Genomic DNA, 16,914 nt, shown 5'->3' with positions numbered 1-16,914 from the left:
TCTGTTCTAAGTTCAAGAGATGCCCTGTGTCTGAGAAGACAACACAGGCCTTCTCCCAGCCCATGAAAAAAGCTGGAAGCACCAAGATTCATAGGCACCCTTTTCCACAGACAAAGCTTTGAATGCCACCAAGCCCCCTAGAACATGTGCTACACGAAACAATTAACCAGCAGCCCCCCTGGAAGACTTTGACAGGTGGTGCTCCTGTTACAGCTCATTCCACATTTCCCTGGGATTGCAGAATTACTGCGTCTTATCCATGCCAGGGACAGGTTTGTAAAAGACTGACGGTTTTACCAGGGGCGTGACCTCACCAGTTCCAAATAAAGAGATCACCATGACCCCAAGTTTTTTCTATCTTAGAAATGTTGGGCCGGGCACAGTGGCTCACGCCTGTAATCCCAGCACTTTGGGAGGCCGAGGCAGGCAGATCACCTGAGGTTAGGAGTTCAAGACCAGCCTGACCAACATGGAGAAACCCTGTCTCTACTAAAAATACAAAATTAGCTGGGCATGGTGGTGCATGCCTATAATCCCAGCTATTTGGGAGGCTGAGGCAGGAGAATCACTTGAACCCAGGGGGCAGAGGTTGCGGTGATCCATTGCACTCCAGCCTGGGCAACAAGAGTGAAACTCCATCTCAAAAAATAATAATAATAAAATAAAAAATGTTTGACTTGGGGAATTCCTGACTTCCCTACTGGTGGTCAAGGCAGAGACGGTGCAGGCTCCAGAGTCAGTGCATTTGCTGACAGTGCACTTGCTGTGTTCAAAGCGTAAGTGCCTTATATGCCTTAATACTGACACCTAAAGTCCAGTGGGCCCAGGCCGGGAAAATGGGACAGAGGCTCTGCCTACTTTAATTCAGTGTCAGAAATGGTCACAACTCAACAACTCAAAGGAAATTAAGGAACTAAATAATGAGGCTCAGGGCCGGGCTCGGTGGCTCACACCTGTAATCCCAGCACTTTGAGAGGCCGAAGTGGGCGGATCACCTGAGGTCAGGAGTTCAAGACCAGCCTGGCCAACATGGTGAAACCCTGTCTCTACTAAAAATACAAAAATTAGCCAGGTGTGGTGGCACACCTGTAGTCTCAGCTACTCAGGAGGCTGAGGCAGGAGAATTGCTTGAACTTGGGAGGTGGAGGTTGCAGTGAGCCGAGATGGTGCCACTGCACTCTAGCCTGAGAGACAGAGCAAGACTCCATCTCGGGGGCAGCAGGGAGGGGGGAAGACGGGAGTGGGGGGCTCAGAAACAGGAGAAAAAATTATGGGGAGGGGAAGAAAAGAATCTGATCTTTTACATTTGAGCAGTTACATTATCCAACTAAGTCTGAAGAACAGCTTCTCTCTGGACCCAGGGATCTCATTCCAAAAACAGATCAGCAACCAGCAGGGCCCCATAACTTCCTCTCTCCCACAGGTCTACTCAGAGACACCTGCTCTCACATCAAGTACACCAGAAAGATGGTGCAGGAGTTAGCAGGCAGACTGAGGTTTCAAGAGATAAAGAGAGAATGTTCCCAGAGTTTTTGCTCACTAACTACTTCGGTTTTGCATTCCCATTTGAGACCCCACAGAAATGAACTCCAATGATGCAGGTGGAACAAACTCCCATTTAGGCTTGTTCAATGAATGTAAAATAAAACATTTCTAATGGTGACAACTCTGCAGCCAGTCAGACACGGTGAGTCTCTTCTCCATGGGTTCTGGTTCTCCACCCCTTTACACAGTTGCCTTTCCTGTTGCTGTTGCAACAGTGACTGTTGCAACACTGAGGGTTTTCAGCTCTGCCCTGCACCCAGAGGTGGTGACAATCACCACAGAGCCCAGCACAGGAGTGGGCTGCTCCTTCCAGATAACGCAGAAGCAGCACCCACTTCCTCCCCGCTCCCCGTAGCAATTTCAAGGAAGCTCATTCTGTCGCAGCCAATTTGAAGAAGCAAAGAATGACACTAAACCAATGAAACTAAATCTTACTCTGCATACGCATGCCCCACAGCATGAGGTTCCACACTGGGCACTCAAAATCCAGGATAGACAGAGCTCATTTCAACCCCTCTAAAAAAGCATGCTGGGCTTCCAGACTTTGTGAGTAGTGGAGGGAAATCATCCAGCCCCAGCGAACAGCTCCCCAGGCTCACCTTGGGCGTGCAGTGCGCGGTGGAGCAGGGGCAGGAGCCCTGCCTGCCAGAAGGAATAGCAGCCATCCACCAGCTTGTTGCAGCGGCCCTGAAATCCTCCTTCAAATCGCATCTGCCGGCTTGTCACCCATTGCTGAGGAGACACAGATGGGAAAGGCAGTTGTAGGCTAAAAGAGACAAAATCTAGCCCGACAGGATCTCCAGGAGTCAATCTGTGGGATGGAGGGTTTCCCATCTCGTGGCTTCTCGGCACTCTAGTTTTGGCGCTCTGGTTTTCTTTCCTTCCCTCCCCACACTGCCACAGACACAGAGTGAAGCCTTTAAGCCAATGCTGTGGAGGCATCCAGCACTGATCTCTGTTCAATGCCTAGCAAACAACTACCTTTTCCTGGGTTTCAAAGCCATGCCAGTGCTGAGAGGATAAAGAGGCCAAACTGGTTTGTAAGGAGACCTTCAAAGTCTCTTAATAAACATGGCTTAAGTTGGAAATTGAAGGCAAGACTACCAGTAGCTCATTTCTCATTACTTCCCTGCTCCGGGGAGTTTATTAAAAGCAGATAAATGGAATTTGGTACTATATTTTATCAGATTATTTCAAACTGCTCCTGACTTTTACTTGGCACCTGGGGAAATTTACCCAAGGTCTCTTTAGCAAGTCACTAGCAGGCCTGAAAGCAGAAGCCATTCAATTACCAAATGACAACTCTGCCCAGTCTGTGGCTGATATAAGAAAATCTTTTACTTTGAAGCTATAAAATAGGTCTTGATGTCACTCAGTGGTCACACACGATACCACCATTCCTTGCTTATCTACAAGTTTTCTAAACACACACTACTACAAAGATCAAGATAGTCATGGGTTTGGTCCCTCAGAATGAGCAGAACCAACTGGCTGAGCAGATATGACATTTCCCTTTCCTTCCCTAGACCGCCTGGGCCATTCCAGCCATGGACTTACAGAGCTGCCTCACTCAACTGAAAGGGTACAGGGGAGGGTAGTTCCTGTTTCTAGAGTCTTACTAGGTAAAGGTCCTGAAAGGAGCCACTGGGACCCTTGATGGAAGTGGGGACCAGCCCTCCCCTAAAAGCTGTTGTTTAGATTATATCCCTCTTCAAGGCAACACCTGCCCATACAGAGTCACAGTCACAAATTCTTAAAAGAGACAGAAAACACTGCACTGCAGGTTCAGGTACTAATATATCCTCGGTTGGTCTTAAATGAACCAGGGCTTCCAGCATGTAATGGAAGTGGGCTAAGCATTACTCAGGCAGAGAGAAAGCAGGCGCTGCACTGGGAGTCGGTTCCTCATTTCTACTGACCGCAGGGCTTAAGTGTTGTTAAGCAGACTAATTTACTTTTTCCAGTGCCTAAGCCCATGGATTTGTTCTGTTTCCTTGGGCTATAGGAATTCATACTTCAGATATGGGTCCTACTTCTCCCAAAGCGAATGGAAGGGAGTAGTTTGGGTTAGAGCAGGGGTCCCTAACCCCCAGGCCACGCCAGGCTGCACAGCAGGACATGAGTAGTGGGTGAGCCAGTGAAGCTTAATCTGTATTTACAGCTGCTCCTCACTGCTCCCATTACTGCCTGAGCTCCACTTCCTGACAGATCAGCGGCAGCATTAGATTCTCATAGGAATGCAAACCCTACTGTGAACCATGTGTGCCAGGCTTCTAGGTTGCATGCTCTATATGAGAGTCTAATGCCTGATGATCTGTCACTGCCTCCCATCACCCCCAAATGGGACTGTCTAGTTGAAGGAAAACAAGCTCAGGGCTCCCACTGATTCTACATTATGGTGAGTTGTATAATTATTTCATTATATATTACAATGTAATAATATAAATAAAGTACACAATAAATGTAATGTACTTGAATCATCCTGAAACCATCACCCCCTGTCCCACCCCCAACCCCAGGTCCATGGAAAAATTATCTCCCACAAAACTGGTCCCTTGTGCCAAAAAGATTATTACTCTGGGTTACAGGGACACTAACATTTATTAAGTACCTACTATGTGCCAGGCTGTTTATAAATGTTCTCTCCTTTAACCTTAAAAAAATAAGGATTGTTATCCCTACCTTATAAAAGAAAAAAATATCAGGCTAAAAGAGATTAGACAATTTGCCCAAGGACCCATGTCTCAAATGTAGTAGGGAAAGTGTTCAAATCTAGAACACTGTCATTATAACTGAGGCACTCCCTAATCACACTCCTTATTTCTGCCTGGGAGATGGGACTTTTTTGTTTCATCCCTTATTGGTGTTCAGATTTTAAAACATCTGAGAAACTCTTAAGTTCAGCATACAAAGTTGGCTGTTTCAGCATGAGCCTTCAAGCCTTCACGGATCTTTAAAAAGACTATGCCGGGGGAGGCTTTCTGAAGGTGGAGGCAAGACACTGCTGGTTACATCTCTACAGGGTACAACAGAAACTCTCCAGGAAGCGAACGATGGGCCGCATAACGGGAGGCTGGCATCTGAACTCAGGGAGAGGAGGTGCATGTCAGTTGCAGCTGGTTTGCTTTGAGGTCATGGTCAGGGGGTACATGCTCCTCAAATGACATGATGGGGAATGCCTTCTCCTTGGTGGCCATGGAGGTGTGTGTGTTTGTGCACCCACTGTTCATTTAACTACAATCTAGTGACTCCCTGAAGCTGGCTGCTTTCTGACTTTCTTCTGAATACTGGCCAGGAGCTTGGGATCCAGACATAAATGTTGGGCTGCCTTCTCAATGCAATTAGCCAACTCTGCCTAAACAACTCATTTAAATGTAGGTACTAACTGTTTACACAGTGCAGCAGGTAATAAAAGTTTGGTTTCAAAATGCTGCAAAGCTCTTCTTGTAACTTTTCCCCTTACGAGGTTCTTTCTATAGCACACAATAACCTCTAATTCTATGAAACTGAAGTATAAGGAAGGTGCTCTGCTCACACCAGATGTCTGCAGGACACAGTCTGTGTAGTCTACACACTGTGTAAAAAGCTCTAAGCAGGAAGACAGAAAGGCAGAAGGAGGAGCCAAGACAGAGCAGCTGCTCACTCCTTCCTCTGTGTCGGAACAGAGCTAACTCTGTTAGCCCTTCCCATAGCCAAACTCTCCCGAAGCCTGCGTGTCTGAGTACAATCATATCACCACGACCTGGGGCCTGAGAGGAGGATGGCTCAAAAGACACTTACTAATAAGCTCTTCAAGTTCAAGGAACGTTCCCTCTTGAGGATTACCAGCGCGGCCAGGCCACAGAAGGTATAGCCACCATGGGCTTCCATCCCTGGTACCCCGCCAATGCCACCTTCCCAGTTCTGACACCTAAGAAGAGATTGAGAAAAGCAGAATGAGTGGCCAGTGAGTGGACGTACACAAGACCAGGACCATCCTAGGTGGCAGAGAAAAAGTTCACTCAGATTAAGGTGTGAACCATCACAACTATGAATGAAAAGATGCCAACTAATTAACTTTTGGAAATGTCTTTTCAAAAAAAAAAAAAAGCTGGGCCTGGTGGCGTCCATGTGTAATCCCAGCTGCTCAGGAGACTAAGGCAAGAAGATCACTTGAGGCCAGGAGTTCAAGGCTGCAGTGAGCTATGATCACACCATTGTGCTCCAGCCCGGGTGAAAGAGCGAGACTAGGTCTCCAAAAAAAATAAGTACAATAAAAACTGTAAAATGTTAAAAACCCAGACACTTAGAAACAGCCTACTTGTGTAAGAAACATAGTAATTCAAATTATTACTCTTTGGGAAAAAGTTATAAAATCATATATATACACACATATATGTACATATATACACACACATATATACATATATGTACATATACACTTATATACACATATACATATATGTACATATACACATATATACATATATGTACACATATATACATATATGTACATATATACATATATGTACATATATACATATATGTACATATATACACATATATACCTATATACATATATGTACATATACACACATATACCTATATACATATATGTACATATACACACATATACATATATACATATATGTACCTATACACACATATACATATATACATATATGTACATATACACACATATATACATATACACACACATATATATAGTGATAACCATCAAGTTAAAATAAAATTGAGAAGTGATTGTTGATTCTAGTGATCTTTTATTTTTGAAACAGGGTCTTAACTCTGTTACCTAGGTTGACTGCAGATCACGGCTCACTGCAGCCTCAACCTCCTGGACTCAGGCAATCCTCCCACCTCAGCCTCCTGAGTAGCTGGGACTATGGGCGTGCCCCACCATACCCGGACCATTTTTTGTATCTTTTGTAGAGATGGGGCTTTGCCATGTTACCTAGGCTGGTCTTAAATTTCTGGCCTCAAGGAATCCTCTCACCCCAGCATCCCAAAGTGCTGGGATGACAGGCATGGGCCACCGCACTTGGCCTCTGGTGATCTTTGAGTACAGGTCTACTGGTAATATTTTTCCTTTTCGTTTTTCTCTTTGTTCGAAAAGTTTTTATAATGAACCTTTATACTATTCAAAAATAAACATTATTTTTAAAAATTATAATTAGGCTAGGTGGCGATGGCTTCTTAAACAGCCTGCAGAACCATGAGCCAAATAAACCTCTTTTCTTTCTAAGTTACCAAGCCTCAGGTATTCCTTTATAGTGACACAAAATGGACTAACACAAGAAGGACAAGAAATAACTGACTTAGTCGAATAGAGAAATCTTCCCTACCCAAAGGGAAAGGATGGGAGAGGGGCAACAAAAAGCAAGGTGATCTGCTCCAATAAAAGGCTCCAGGATTAGAGATACAGGGAACCTCCACGAAGTGGAATGCGTTTGAACCAAGTTTGTTGATTGCAAACTTACATAAGAATCAGACCTTTAAGTCCCCTACTCATATCCAGCAGAAGATGGGAAGTTTCAGAGGTTTAATCAGAAGGATCTGAGTTCCAGAATATCCAACACGCTAAGAGGAGGAGGGAGCACTGTACCAAATGGGATTACGTGAGAGTCAGCAATCTCAACACAATACCCCCAGCCTCATTCTTCCGTCTATTTCACACAAGGCTGCCAGTTTCATACCCCAAGCAGGAATTTAGAAGATTCCTCTCTGAAGGAACTGATAAGCCCAAAAGAAAAACCCTACAGATACTGCTTTGAGAATTCCCCAGTGAATGGCTTGATCCTGCCCACCCTCGCAGAGCTCCCCAGCAGCTTTTCAGTGCTGGACCCTTAAATATGAACAGACAGCTGTAGAGTACCAGACATTTGACCGTAGTCTCTACTATGAAAGAGAAGGAGACCAAAACAAACAAAAATAAATTGGAGGAAATAAGACAGGGAGCAAAAGAAAACTTTTTAAAGTTGTATCTTTAGATAAAATATTATATGAAGTAAGACTATTGAGAGGACAAAATATCCCCAGAAGAAAACAAGAGAGTACATAAAAAAGTAGTCAGGAAGTAAAAGTAGTCAGGGAGGAAAACTAAAAATAGGATTACAAAAATAAAAACAAGAGGATTAGAAGATAAATACTAAGCGAATCTCTCAAAGTGTAAGAAGAAGGATTAAGAGATGGAAACGAACCATGCAACGAAATATTTTTATTTTTATTTATTTATTTTTGAGACAGTCTCGCTCGGTTGCCGAGGCTGGAGTGCAGTGGCACAATCTTGGCTCACTGCAACCTTCGCCTCCTGGGTTCAAGTGATTCTCCTGCCTCAGCCTCCTGAGTACCTGGGATTACAGGTGCATGCCACCACGCCCAGCTAATTTTTGTATTTTTAGTAGAGACAGGGTTTAACCATGTTGGTCAGGCTGGTTTCGAACTCCTGACCTCGTGATCTGCCTGCCTTGGCCTCCCAAAGTGCTGGGATTACAGGTATGAGCCACTGTGCCCGGCAGTATTTATTTATTTATTTATTTATTTATTTATTTATTTATTTTGAGATGGAGTCTCACACTGTCACCTAGGCTGGAGTGCAATGGTGCGATCTGCAACCTCTGCCTCTTGGGTTCAAGCAATTCTCCTGCCTCAGCCTCCCGAGTAGCTGGGATTACAGGTACCCACCATCACACCTGGCTAATTTTTTGTATATTTTGTAGAGGATGGGTTTCACCATGTTGGCCATGGTGGTCTCGAACTCCTGACCTCGTGATCCACCTGCCTTGGCCTCCCAAAGTGTTGGGATTACAGGCGTGAGCCACCACGCCCAGCCTCAAAGTATTTTTAAAAGTCAGACAATCAAATGTACTAATGGGATGTCATATTTTTAAAAGGCTGGCCAGGTTTGGTGGCTCATGTCTGTAATCCCAGCACTTTGGGAGACCAAGGCAGGAGGATCGTTTGAGGTCAGGAGTTTGAGACTAACCTGATCAACATGGCGAAACCCCGTAAAAATTAGCTGGGTGTGGTGGCACACGCCTATAATCCCAGCTACTTGGGTGGCTGAGGCAGGAGAATCGCTTGAACCTGGGAGAAAGAGGTTGCAGTGAGCCAGACTGCACCACTGCACTCCAGCCTGGGCAACAGAGCAAGGCACCGTCTCAATCAATCAATCAATCAATCAATAAAGAGGCTGGGCACGGTGGCTCACACCTGTAATCCCAGCACTTGGGGAAGCTGCGGCAGGAGGATTACTTCGGCCCAGGAGTTTGAGACCAACTTGGGCAACGTGGTGAGGCTCTGTCTCTACAAAAATTTAAAAAATTAGCTGGTGGTGGATGCCTGTAGTCACAGCTACTCAGGAGGCTGAGGATGATCACTTGAGCCTGGAAAGTCAAGGCAGCAGTGAGCCATGATCGTGTCACTGCACTCCAACCTGGGAGACACATAAGACCCCGTCTCAAAAAAAAAAAAAAAAAAAAAAAAAGGCCCGGCGTGGTGGCTCACTCCTGTAATCTCAGCACTTTGGGAGGCCGAGGCAGGCGGATCACTTGAGGTCAGGAGTTCGAGACCAGCCTGGCCAACATGGTAAAACCCCGTCTCTACTAAAAATACAAAAATTAGCTGGGCGTGGTGGTGGGCTTCTGTAATCCCAGCTACTCGGGAGGCTGAGGCAGGAGAATTGCTGGAACCTGAGAGGCAGAGGTTGCAGTGAGCCGAGATCACGCCATTGCACTCCAGCCCGGACGACAACAGCAAGACTCCGTCTCAAAGGAAAAAAAAAAAAGAGCAAACACAGAAAACACAAGTGAAGAAATTATCAAAGAAATACTGTAATAAAGATTCTTGGTACTAAAACATATGCACTTCCAAATCGAGTGCCCAGCACAATGAATAAAAAATAATCCACATCAAGATTCATCATCAAGTTTCCAAACAAGAATAAAGATTCCAGGCCAGGCGAGGTGGCTCATGTCTGTAACCCCAGTACTTTGGGAGGCTGAGGAGGGCAGATCACTTGAGGTCAGGAGTTTGAGACCAGCCTGGCCAATATGGCGAGACCCCACCTCTACTAAAAATACAAAAATTAGTTGGGCATGGTGGCAGGCACCTGAGGTTGCAGTGAGCTGAGATTACGCCACTGCACTCCAGCCTGGGTGACAGAGCAAGACTCCATCACACACAAAAAGAATAGATTCTAAGCCTCTAAAGAAGGACAGGATGGGGATAGAGAAAGAGAGACAGAAGAAAAAAACAGAGAATTAAGAATCACAATGGCACTGCCAGGTAGTACAGCACAGTGGAATCCATTTGATTTCTTTGTATTTCTGCTTAATATAAAATTTAAAGGCTGGGTGTGGTGGCTCATGCCTATAATCCTAGCACTTTGGGAGGCTGAGGCAGGCGGATTGCTTAAGCTCTGGGGTTTAAGACCAGCCTGGGCAACATGGAAAAACCCCATCTCTACTAAAAACACAAAAATTAGCCAGGTGTGGTGGCATACACCTGCAGTCCTGGCTACTTGGAAAGCTGAAGGAGGAGGATCACTTGAACCCAGGAGGTCAAGGCTGCAGTGAGCCAAGATCACGCCACTGCACTCCAGCCTGGGTGACAAAGTGAGACCCTCTTTCAAAAAATAAATTAAATTAAATTAATTAAATTCAGTATCCCACCACTTGACATATAAGGAAACTATGACACGGAGCAGTGGAATAACTTGTCCAAGCACAAAGCTAATTAGAAATGGCAGGCTAGCCATGGTGGCTCACACCTGTAATTCCAACACTTCGTGGGGCTGAGGCAGGAAGATTGCTTGAAACCAGGAGTTCAAGATCAGCCTGGGCAACATAGTGAGACTCTGTCTTTACAAGACATTTTAAAAATTAGCTAGGTGTTGTGGTGCACACCTGTGGTCTCTGCTACTCAGGAGGCTGAGGTGGGAAGACTGCTTGAGCCCAGGAGGTCAAGGCTACAGTGAGCCGTGATCATATCACTGCAATCCAGCCAGGGCAACAGAGCAAGACCCTGTCTTCAAAGAAAAAAAAAAAAAAAAAAAAGCTGGGCGCAGTGGCTCATGCCTGTAATCCTTGAACTTTGGGAGGTCAAGGTGGGTGGATAGCCTGAGCCCAGGAGTTCAAGCCCCACCTGGACAACACAGACAGATCCCATCTCTACACATTTTTTTTTAAACATTAGCTGGTTATGGTGGCACGCGCCTGTTGTCCCAGCTACTTAGGAGGTTGAGATGGGAGGATTGCTTGAGCCCAGGAGGTGGCGGCTGCGGTGAGCTGTGATCATGTCACTACACTCCAGCTTGTGCAACAGAGCAAGACTCTGTCTCAAAAAAAGAAAGAGAGAATTGAAAGAGAGATAGAGAGAGGAAGAAAGAAGGAAGAGAAGAGAAAAGAAAGGGCAAAACTGGGATTCAAACACAGGCTGTCTGAGTTCCGTGTCTAGTCTGTGCCTAACCAATCAACCCCCCTGCAAATGACAGCTGTACACTGTAACAAAATACAAAAAAAACAGCTTCCTGAGGGCTCAGCTGACTGAAAAAAGGCAGGCAGATTTTGGTGGAGTTTGAAACTTGAAACAGAACAGCACGCAGTTAGTCCCTCCCTTCCCCCACAACTTCTTCTCTCTGGTTTGCCCTCAGGATGGCAGCCGTAGCCCAGGGTGGCAGCAGCAGGCCAGGGGTCAGGGTCAGGGACGGGCAGCCAACACTCTAATGGGAAGCCAACCATCCTTCTGGCAGGAAGATGCAGGCTGCCAGAAACTGAGGACGAATCCAGAAACAGGAAAGTCAAAGAAGAAAAATCCCAAATTCTGCATTTAAACTCAGTTCAAGTTTCCACATACGTGCTGGGGAAACAAAGCAACTTCTAAGCAAGAACTGAGCTCTGAGCTGCTGCAGGAGTGACAGTTTGCAGCTTGAGTCTGACCAAGTTGACTGCCTCCTAAACTGAAAACATCAACACCTTTTGGGGCAAACCAACAGAATCCATACCGTTCTGTTGTGTGACACCTCCACCATCATATCACAATGTCCAGGACACAACACAACATCACTCAGCACAGGAAGACTCGTGGAGCTGACATGCCAACTCCAGGACACACAGATGTGGAAATTCCCAGACAAGCAATTTAAAGCAGACATTATAATTACATACTTACCACAGCAAAATGAAGAAAAATGCACTCATAAAGAATAAAAAGATGGAAAATCTCAGCTGAGAAACACAAAATATAAAAGAGAACCAAACACAGGCAGTGCCCACTCTCCAGCTCTCAACTATAGCTGCCTTACCACTGAGCATGACAGTCCTCAATGAACTCTAGTTACTATTATCAGCCTTATTAACAATGACATTGGAAGCTAGAAGATAACGAAGCAATGCTTACAAAATTCAGAAAGACTACAGTTTATACCATTTCCAAGTTAGAAATCTCTAACCAAATAATTAAGTGTGAGATTAGAACACAGATACATGCAAGATATTAAAAATGTATCTCCCAGGTACCCTTTTTTGGGATCTGTTGGAGTACAATACTTCATGAAAATTAGAAAACCAAGAAAAAGGAGGACAGGGACTTCAACAAAGGAGAGAAATGAAGTGAATTTCATGCTGAAAGGAAGCTTCGGGATGCCTGCTGTGTAGCAAGCTGAGAGCAATCTGTCCAGACTGAAGTAGGAGGGCAGAGGGCTCCAGAAGGGGCGACTCAAAACGCACATGTGCACAGAGACAGGTTACCTGAAGGGTTTGACTATGTTTAGAGTAATTTTTTATAGCTCTGACAGACAATTTGGGAAGGAATTCGTAAGTACATTCATGATATATCCATTAACTCCAGGAAAATAAAACTCATACAAAAAAGTAAATATGATCTCAGCATACCATATGGTATCACTGTAAATTATATTTATATGGTAATACATACTACTTTGATAAAAATAAAATTTTTTTAACTAAAACAGTATCTCAGCTTGGCTATCATTCCATCATAGTATGTATGTGTCTACTATACCTTTTGCTTTTTTTTTTTGAGACGGAGTCTCGCCCTGTCACCCAGGCTGGAGTGCAGTGGTGCCATCTCGGCTCACTGCAAGCTCTGCCTCCCAGGTTCACACCGTTCTCCTGCCTCAGCCTCCCGAGTAGCTGGGATTACAGGCACCCACCACCACGCCCAGCTAATTTTTTGTATTTTTAGTAGAGACGGGGTTTCACCATGTTGGCCAGGATGGTCTCGATTTCCTGACATGATCTGCCTGCCTTGGCCTCCCAAAGTGCTGGAATTATAGGAGTGAGCCACCGCACCTGGCCTACTTTTTTTAAATTATGAAATATTTGAAGCATCCAGGAAAGTACAGCAAACAAAATATAGAACATACATGTATCTAATACCTAGCTTAGAATTAGCCATATACACTTCAGGTCTTTGTTGTTGTTAACTATTACAGCTGAAGTCTCCTATGCAGACTTATCTCATTTCCTTTGCTCTCCCCTCAGCAGGAATCACCATGCTAAATTTGGTGTTTATCTTTCGTATACATGTTTTTGTATTATTACCACATGACTCTTCTCAGAAACAATACAGAATTCTCTTGCATGTTTCAAATTTTAAGTAAATGTGCTAATCTGTATGGTTTCTTGTATTTTTTTCATTCTTTCAACTCAACATAGAGATTTTTCCATATTGATCCATGTAACTCTAGTTCATTCATTTTGACTGCTACATTATATTCCGATGCAACTATACCACTCTTACCCATCTCGTGCTTATGAGCACTGAATCTGCGTCCAGCTTTTGGCTCTTATAAACAAGTCCTGTGCTCCTCTCTCCCATTCGTGTGTGCAAGGGTTTCTGTGGGAGTGGAATTACTGGGTCCTACACAAGGGCATCTTTGACATACTGTCAAATTGCTCTAAAAACTGGTTAAATCAATTCAGGCTCTCACTAATATTGTTTACCAAAGTTTTTTATCTTTGCCAATCTAAAATATAATATAACATTAAAGAAAGTTTGGAAAAAAGAAGACATTTTAAGGATTTAAAAAAATCATTAGATAACCCTAATGGATCTGTGATTTTTGTATTCCCTTCCAAGTCCCTTTGCATTTTCTTTATTTTTCTGAAGTAGCATCGTGACTGCCTGCTCTCCAAGAGGCCAGGAGAAACCCTGGCTTCTCTCACCTTGCTATCCATTCAGCAGTGCCCTCAAACAGGTCTGGAGTGATGATGTTGGTCAGCGAGGCTACAGAGGCGGCACAGTATGCGCTTCTGGAAAGACAGAAATGGGAAACACATTAAGCTCTACAGAAGAGCTAATGAGGCTCAGTGAACTCCGAGGGCGGACTGCTCGCCTTGCCTAGTAAGCTGTAATCACCTCCTGTCCTCACTCTTGGCACACGGTCAGTCCTCCTGGGTCTCCAACTGAGAGGTGTGACATTCTATTTGGATAGAGTTGCTCACGGCATGGCTTCAGTGAAAGAACATGACATTCTATTCTCCCTACCTCCACATGGTCCAATCTACATCAGAGGAAATAACAGCCGTATCAATTCATGTCAAAAGTGGATTCAGCTCTTCTTTCAAAGACCTATAATGGTTGCCATAAATCTATGGTATCATTCAGGTACTTCTGATATGCTCATTCATTTGGATGTTAGTACTGTTTCAGATCCAGGATTTCTGTTTACAGCCTTGACACATTAAAGATTAACTACACTTTTTCTGCAACAGATAAACTGCAAAACAGGCTACCAAATTGTAATAGATCAAACAACAATAGGAACAGGTGAGTCCACTCCAATACAGTCCTTAAACCTCTAGAGGGAGAAAAAAGCCTTGATTTCAAACCTCTCACCAGTATACACGCACAGACACACATGTTAAATGAAAAAGGTGCACGTCTATATTTTTTGTTTTGCTTTTGTTTTGGTTTTTATTGAGACAGGGTCTCACTCTGTCGCCCAGGCTGGAGTGCAGTGGTATGATCTCAGCTCACTGCAACCTCCGCCTCCTGGGTTCAAGCATTCTCCTATATCAGCCTCCCAAGTAGCTGGGATTACAGGCGCATGCCACCATGCCTGGCTTATTTTTGTATTTTTAGTGGAGATGGGGTTTCGCCATGTTGGCTAGGCTGGTTTCGAACTCCTGACCTCAAGCAATCCACCTGCCTTGGCCTACCAAAGTGCTGGGATTACAGCATAAGCCACCGCGCCCGGGCTATTTTTTAAAAAAACATTATTAGGCTGGGCACAGTGGCTCACGTCTGTAATCCCAGCACTTTGGGAGGCTGAGGCAGGCGGATTACGGGCCAGGAGTTCAAGACCAACCTGACCAATATTGCGAAACCCTGTCTCCACTAAAAATACAAAAATTAGCTGGGCATGGTGGCGTGTGCCTGTAGTCCCAACTACTCGGGAGGCTAAGGCAGGAGAACCACTTGAACCTGGGAGGCAGGGGTTGTAGTGAGCTAAGATCGTGCCACCGCATTCCAGCCTGGGCGACAGAGTGAGACTCCGCCTCAAAAAAAAAAACAAAAAAAAATTATTATACTTGATTTAGGATCATTCTTGCTGTTCCATCCTCCCAGCCCTAATTCTTCTCAGGGCACATTTTATTTCAGCTTCTCCCTCTGTCATGGAATACACACATAGACTGCCTTTCCTTCCCCTCTATGGTTTTTTCAAATACCCAGCACAGGGAAGACAAAAATCATTGGTATGAATTCTGCTCAAAAATCCTTCTCCTGGCCAGGCGTGGTAGCTCACGCCTGTAATCCCAGCACTTTGGGAGGCTAAGGCAGGTGGATTATTTGAGGTCAGGAGTTCAAGACCAGCCTGACCAACATGGTGAGACCTCGTCTCTACTAAAAATACAAAAATTAGCTAGGCATGGTGGCACACGCCTGTAATCCCAGCTACTTGGGAGACTGAGGCAGGAGAATCATTTGAACCCCAGAGACGGAGGCTGCAGTGAGCCAAGATCCCACCACTGCACTCCTGCCTGGGCAACAGAAAGAAACTCCATCTCAAAACAAAACAAACAAAAATTATTTTCCTAAGGGCTCCTAAGAAACATAAAAGAAGGGCCTAGTTTCCATCTTCTTTTTTTTTTTTAGATAGGATCTCGCTTTGTTGCCCACGCTGCAGTGCAGTGGCGCTATCATGGCTCACTGCAAACTCCTGGGTTCAAACTGATCTTGCCTCAGTCTCCTAAGCAGCTGAGGCTACAGATGCATGCCACCACACCTGGCTAATTTTTTAAAAATTTTTTGTAGAGACAGGGTCTTGCTGTGTTACCCAGGTTGGTCTTGAACTCCTGGCCTCAAGTGATTCTCTCATCTCAGCCTCTCAAAGTGTTGAGATTACAGACATGAGCCACTGCGCTCGGCCCTGGTTTCCATCTTACTCAGTATAGACATAACATGAAGTCAGACTTACTGAGGTATTCCAAAGAAGTCTCTGCAGAAGCTGCATGCATTATGATCCTACCAGCATTTTTAGCAGCCAAAGACACAGTGGAAGTTTAGTTCCACCAGCAGGCATTGGGAGCACACAAGAGTCACAAGTGCCAATGCCAAATGTGATCATCTACCATCAGCTAATTTTGAAGATCTGCTCTAATTTCCTTGCAATCGTGGACCTCTTAAAGAGGCTCAAATGCATTTGCTCTTGAATCCTATTGTGACTTGTGAGGTAGGAGGCGACCTATAATACAGTTTGCCTCTCACAAGTGTCAGGACTAAGAGGTGATGACAGAAGACACGAGTCCCAGGTCTCACACTGAGATGGGGAGGAAACGTAATACAACCTTTTCATGTATTTCTCCCCCTTTCCCTCCACCCAGTCATCGCAGCTCTCAAATTTGAATTTGTCCACTAACTTTCCATCCGTGCTGCCATCACCCAAATCCAAGCCTTCTTCAACCTGGATCAGTCTTCCTGCTCTCTCTCCCTCCAGCCCTGAAACCAGAGGGCTTTTATTGGAACACTACAATCCATCACTGCAATTGGATAACTTCTAAGAAAATAAAATCAGATCATATCACTAAACTCCAGACTCCATGGGAGATTTCTGTAGCCTGTTCCCAGCCTGTCCCTCCAGCTCCACTGCTCCCCTGCCCACCAGGCCATCTACACTTCAACACTGAACTTGTCCTTTCCTGGGCAACACATGCTCTCTCACCAAACTTCTGCAAATGCTAGATCCCTGCCTCCACCTTATCCTTACAGAATGATCTAGATTATACAACCTAGATTAGGAGGTCAGGAATAATGACTTCTTCCTTTCTTAAGAACTGAGAAAAAATGGTGCTTGCTATGAGTTCACCGTGATTTGATTTTTTACAATACACTGGAACTATAGAC

The 16,914-nt window shown here is 44.8% G+C and overlaps 2 protein-coding genes across 3 annotated transcripts in view; one reads left to right on the top strand and one right to left on the bottom strand.

Moving 5' to 3' along the window:
• FNTB (farnesyltransferase, CAAX box, beta) overlaps positions 1–16,914 on the bottom strand; it is a 73,382-nt gene that overhangs the window by 15,779 nt on the left and 40,689 nt on the right. Inside the window, exons 7-9 of the mRNA XM_003267822.4 lie at positions 13,734–13,820; positions 5,326–5,455; positions 2,145–2,277 (exon numbers count right to left, since the gene is read on the bottom strand). Coding sequence (XP_003267870.1) covers positions 2,145–2,277; positions 5,326–5,455; positions 13,734–13,820 — 350 coding nt within the window. The remainder of the gene's footprint in view (positions 1–2,144; positions 2,278–5,325; positions 5,456–13,733; positions 13,821–16,914) is intronic.
• Positions 1–16,914, top strand: part of MAX (MYC associated factor X) — a 93,293-nt gene that overhangs the window by 55,604 nt on the left and 20,775 nt on the right. The window lies entirely within an intron of this gene.

This window comes from Nomascus leucogenys, chromosome 1a (assembly GCF_006542625.1).
Source record: "Nomascus leucogenys isolate Asia chromosome 1a, Asia_NLE_v1, whole genome shotgun sequence".
NCBI classification, from domain to species: domain Eukaryota; kingdom Metazoa; phylum Chordata; class Mammalia; order Primates; family Hylobatidae; genus Nomascus; species Nomascus leucogenys.
The sequence above is the reverse complement of the archived record's forward strand: the minus strand, read 5'-3'. Positions and strand labels throughout refer to the sequence as shown.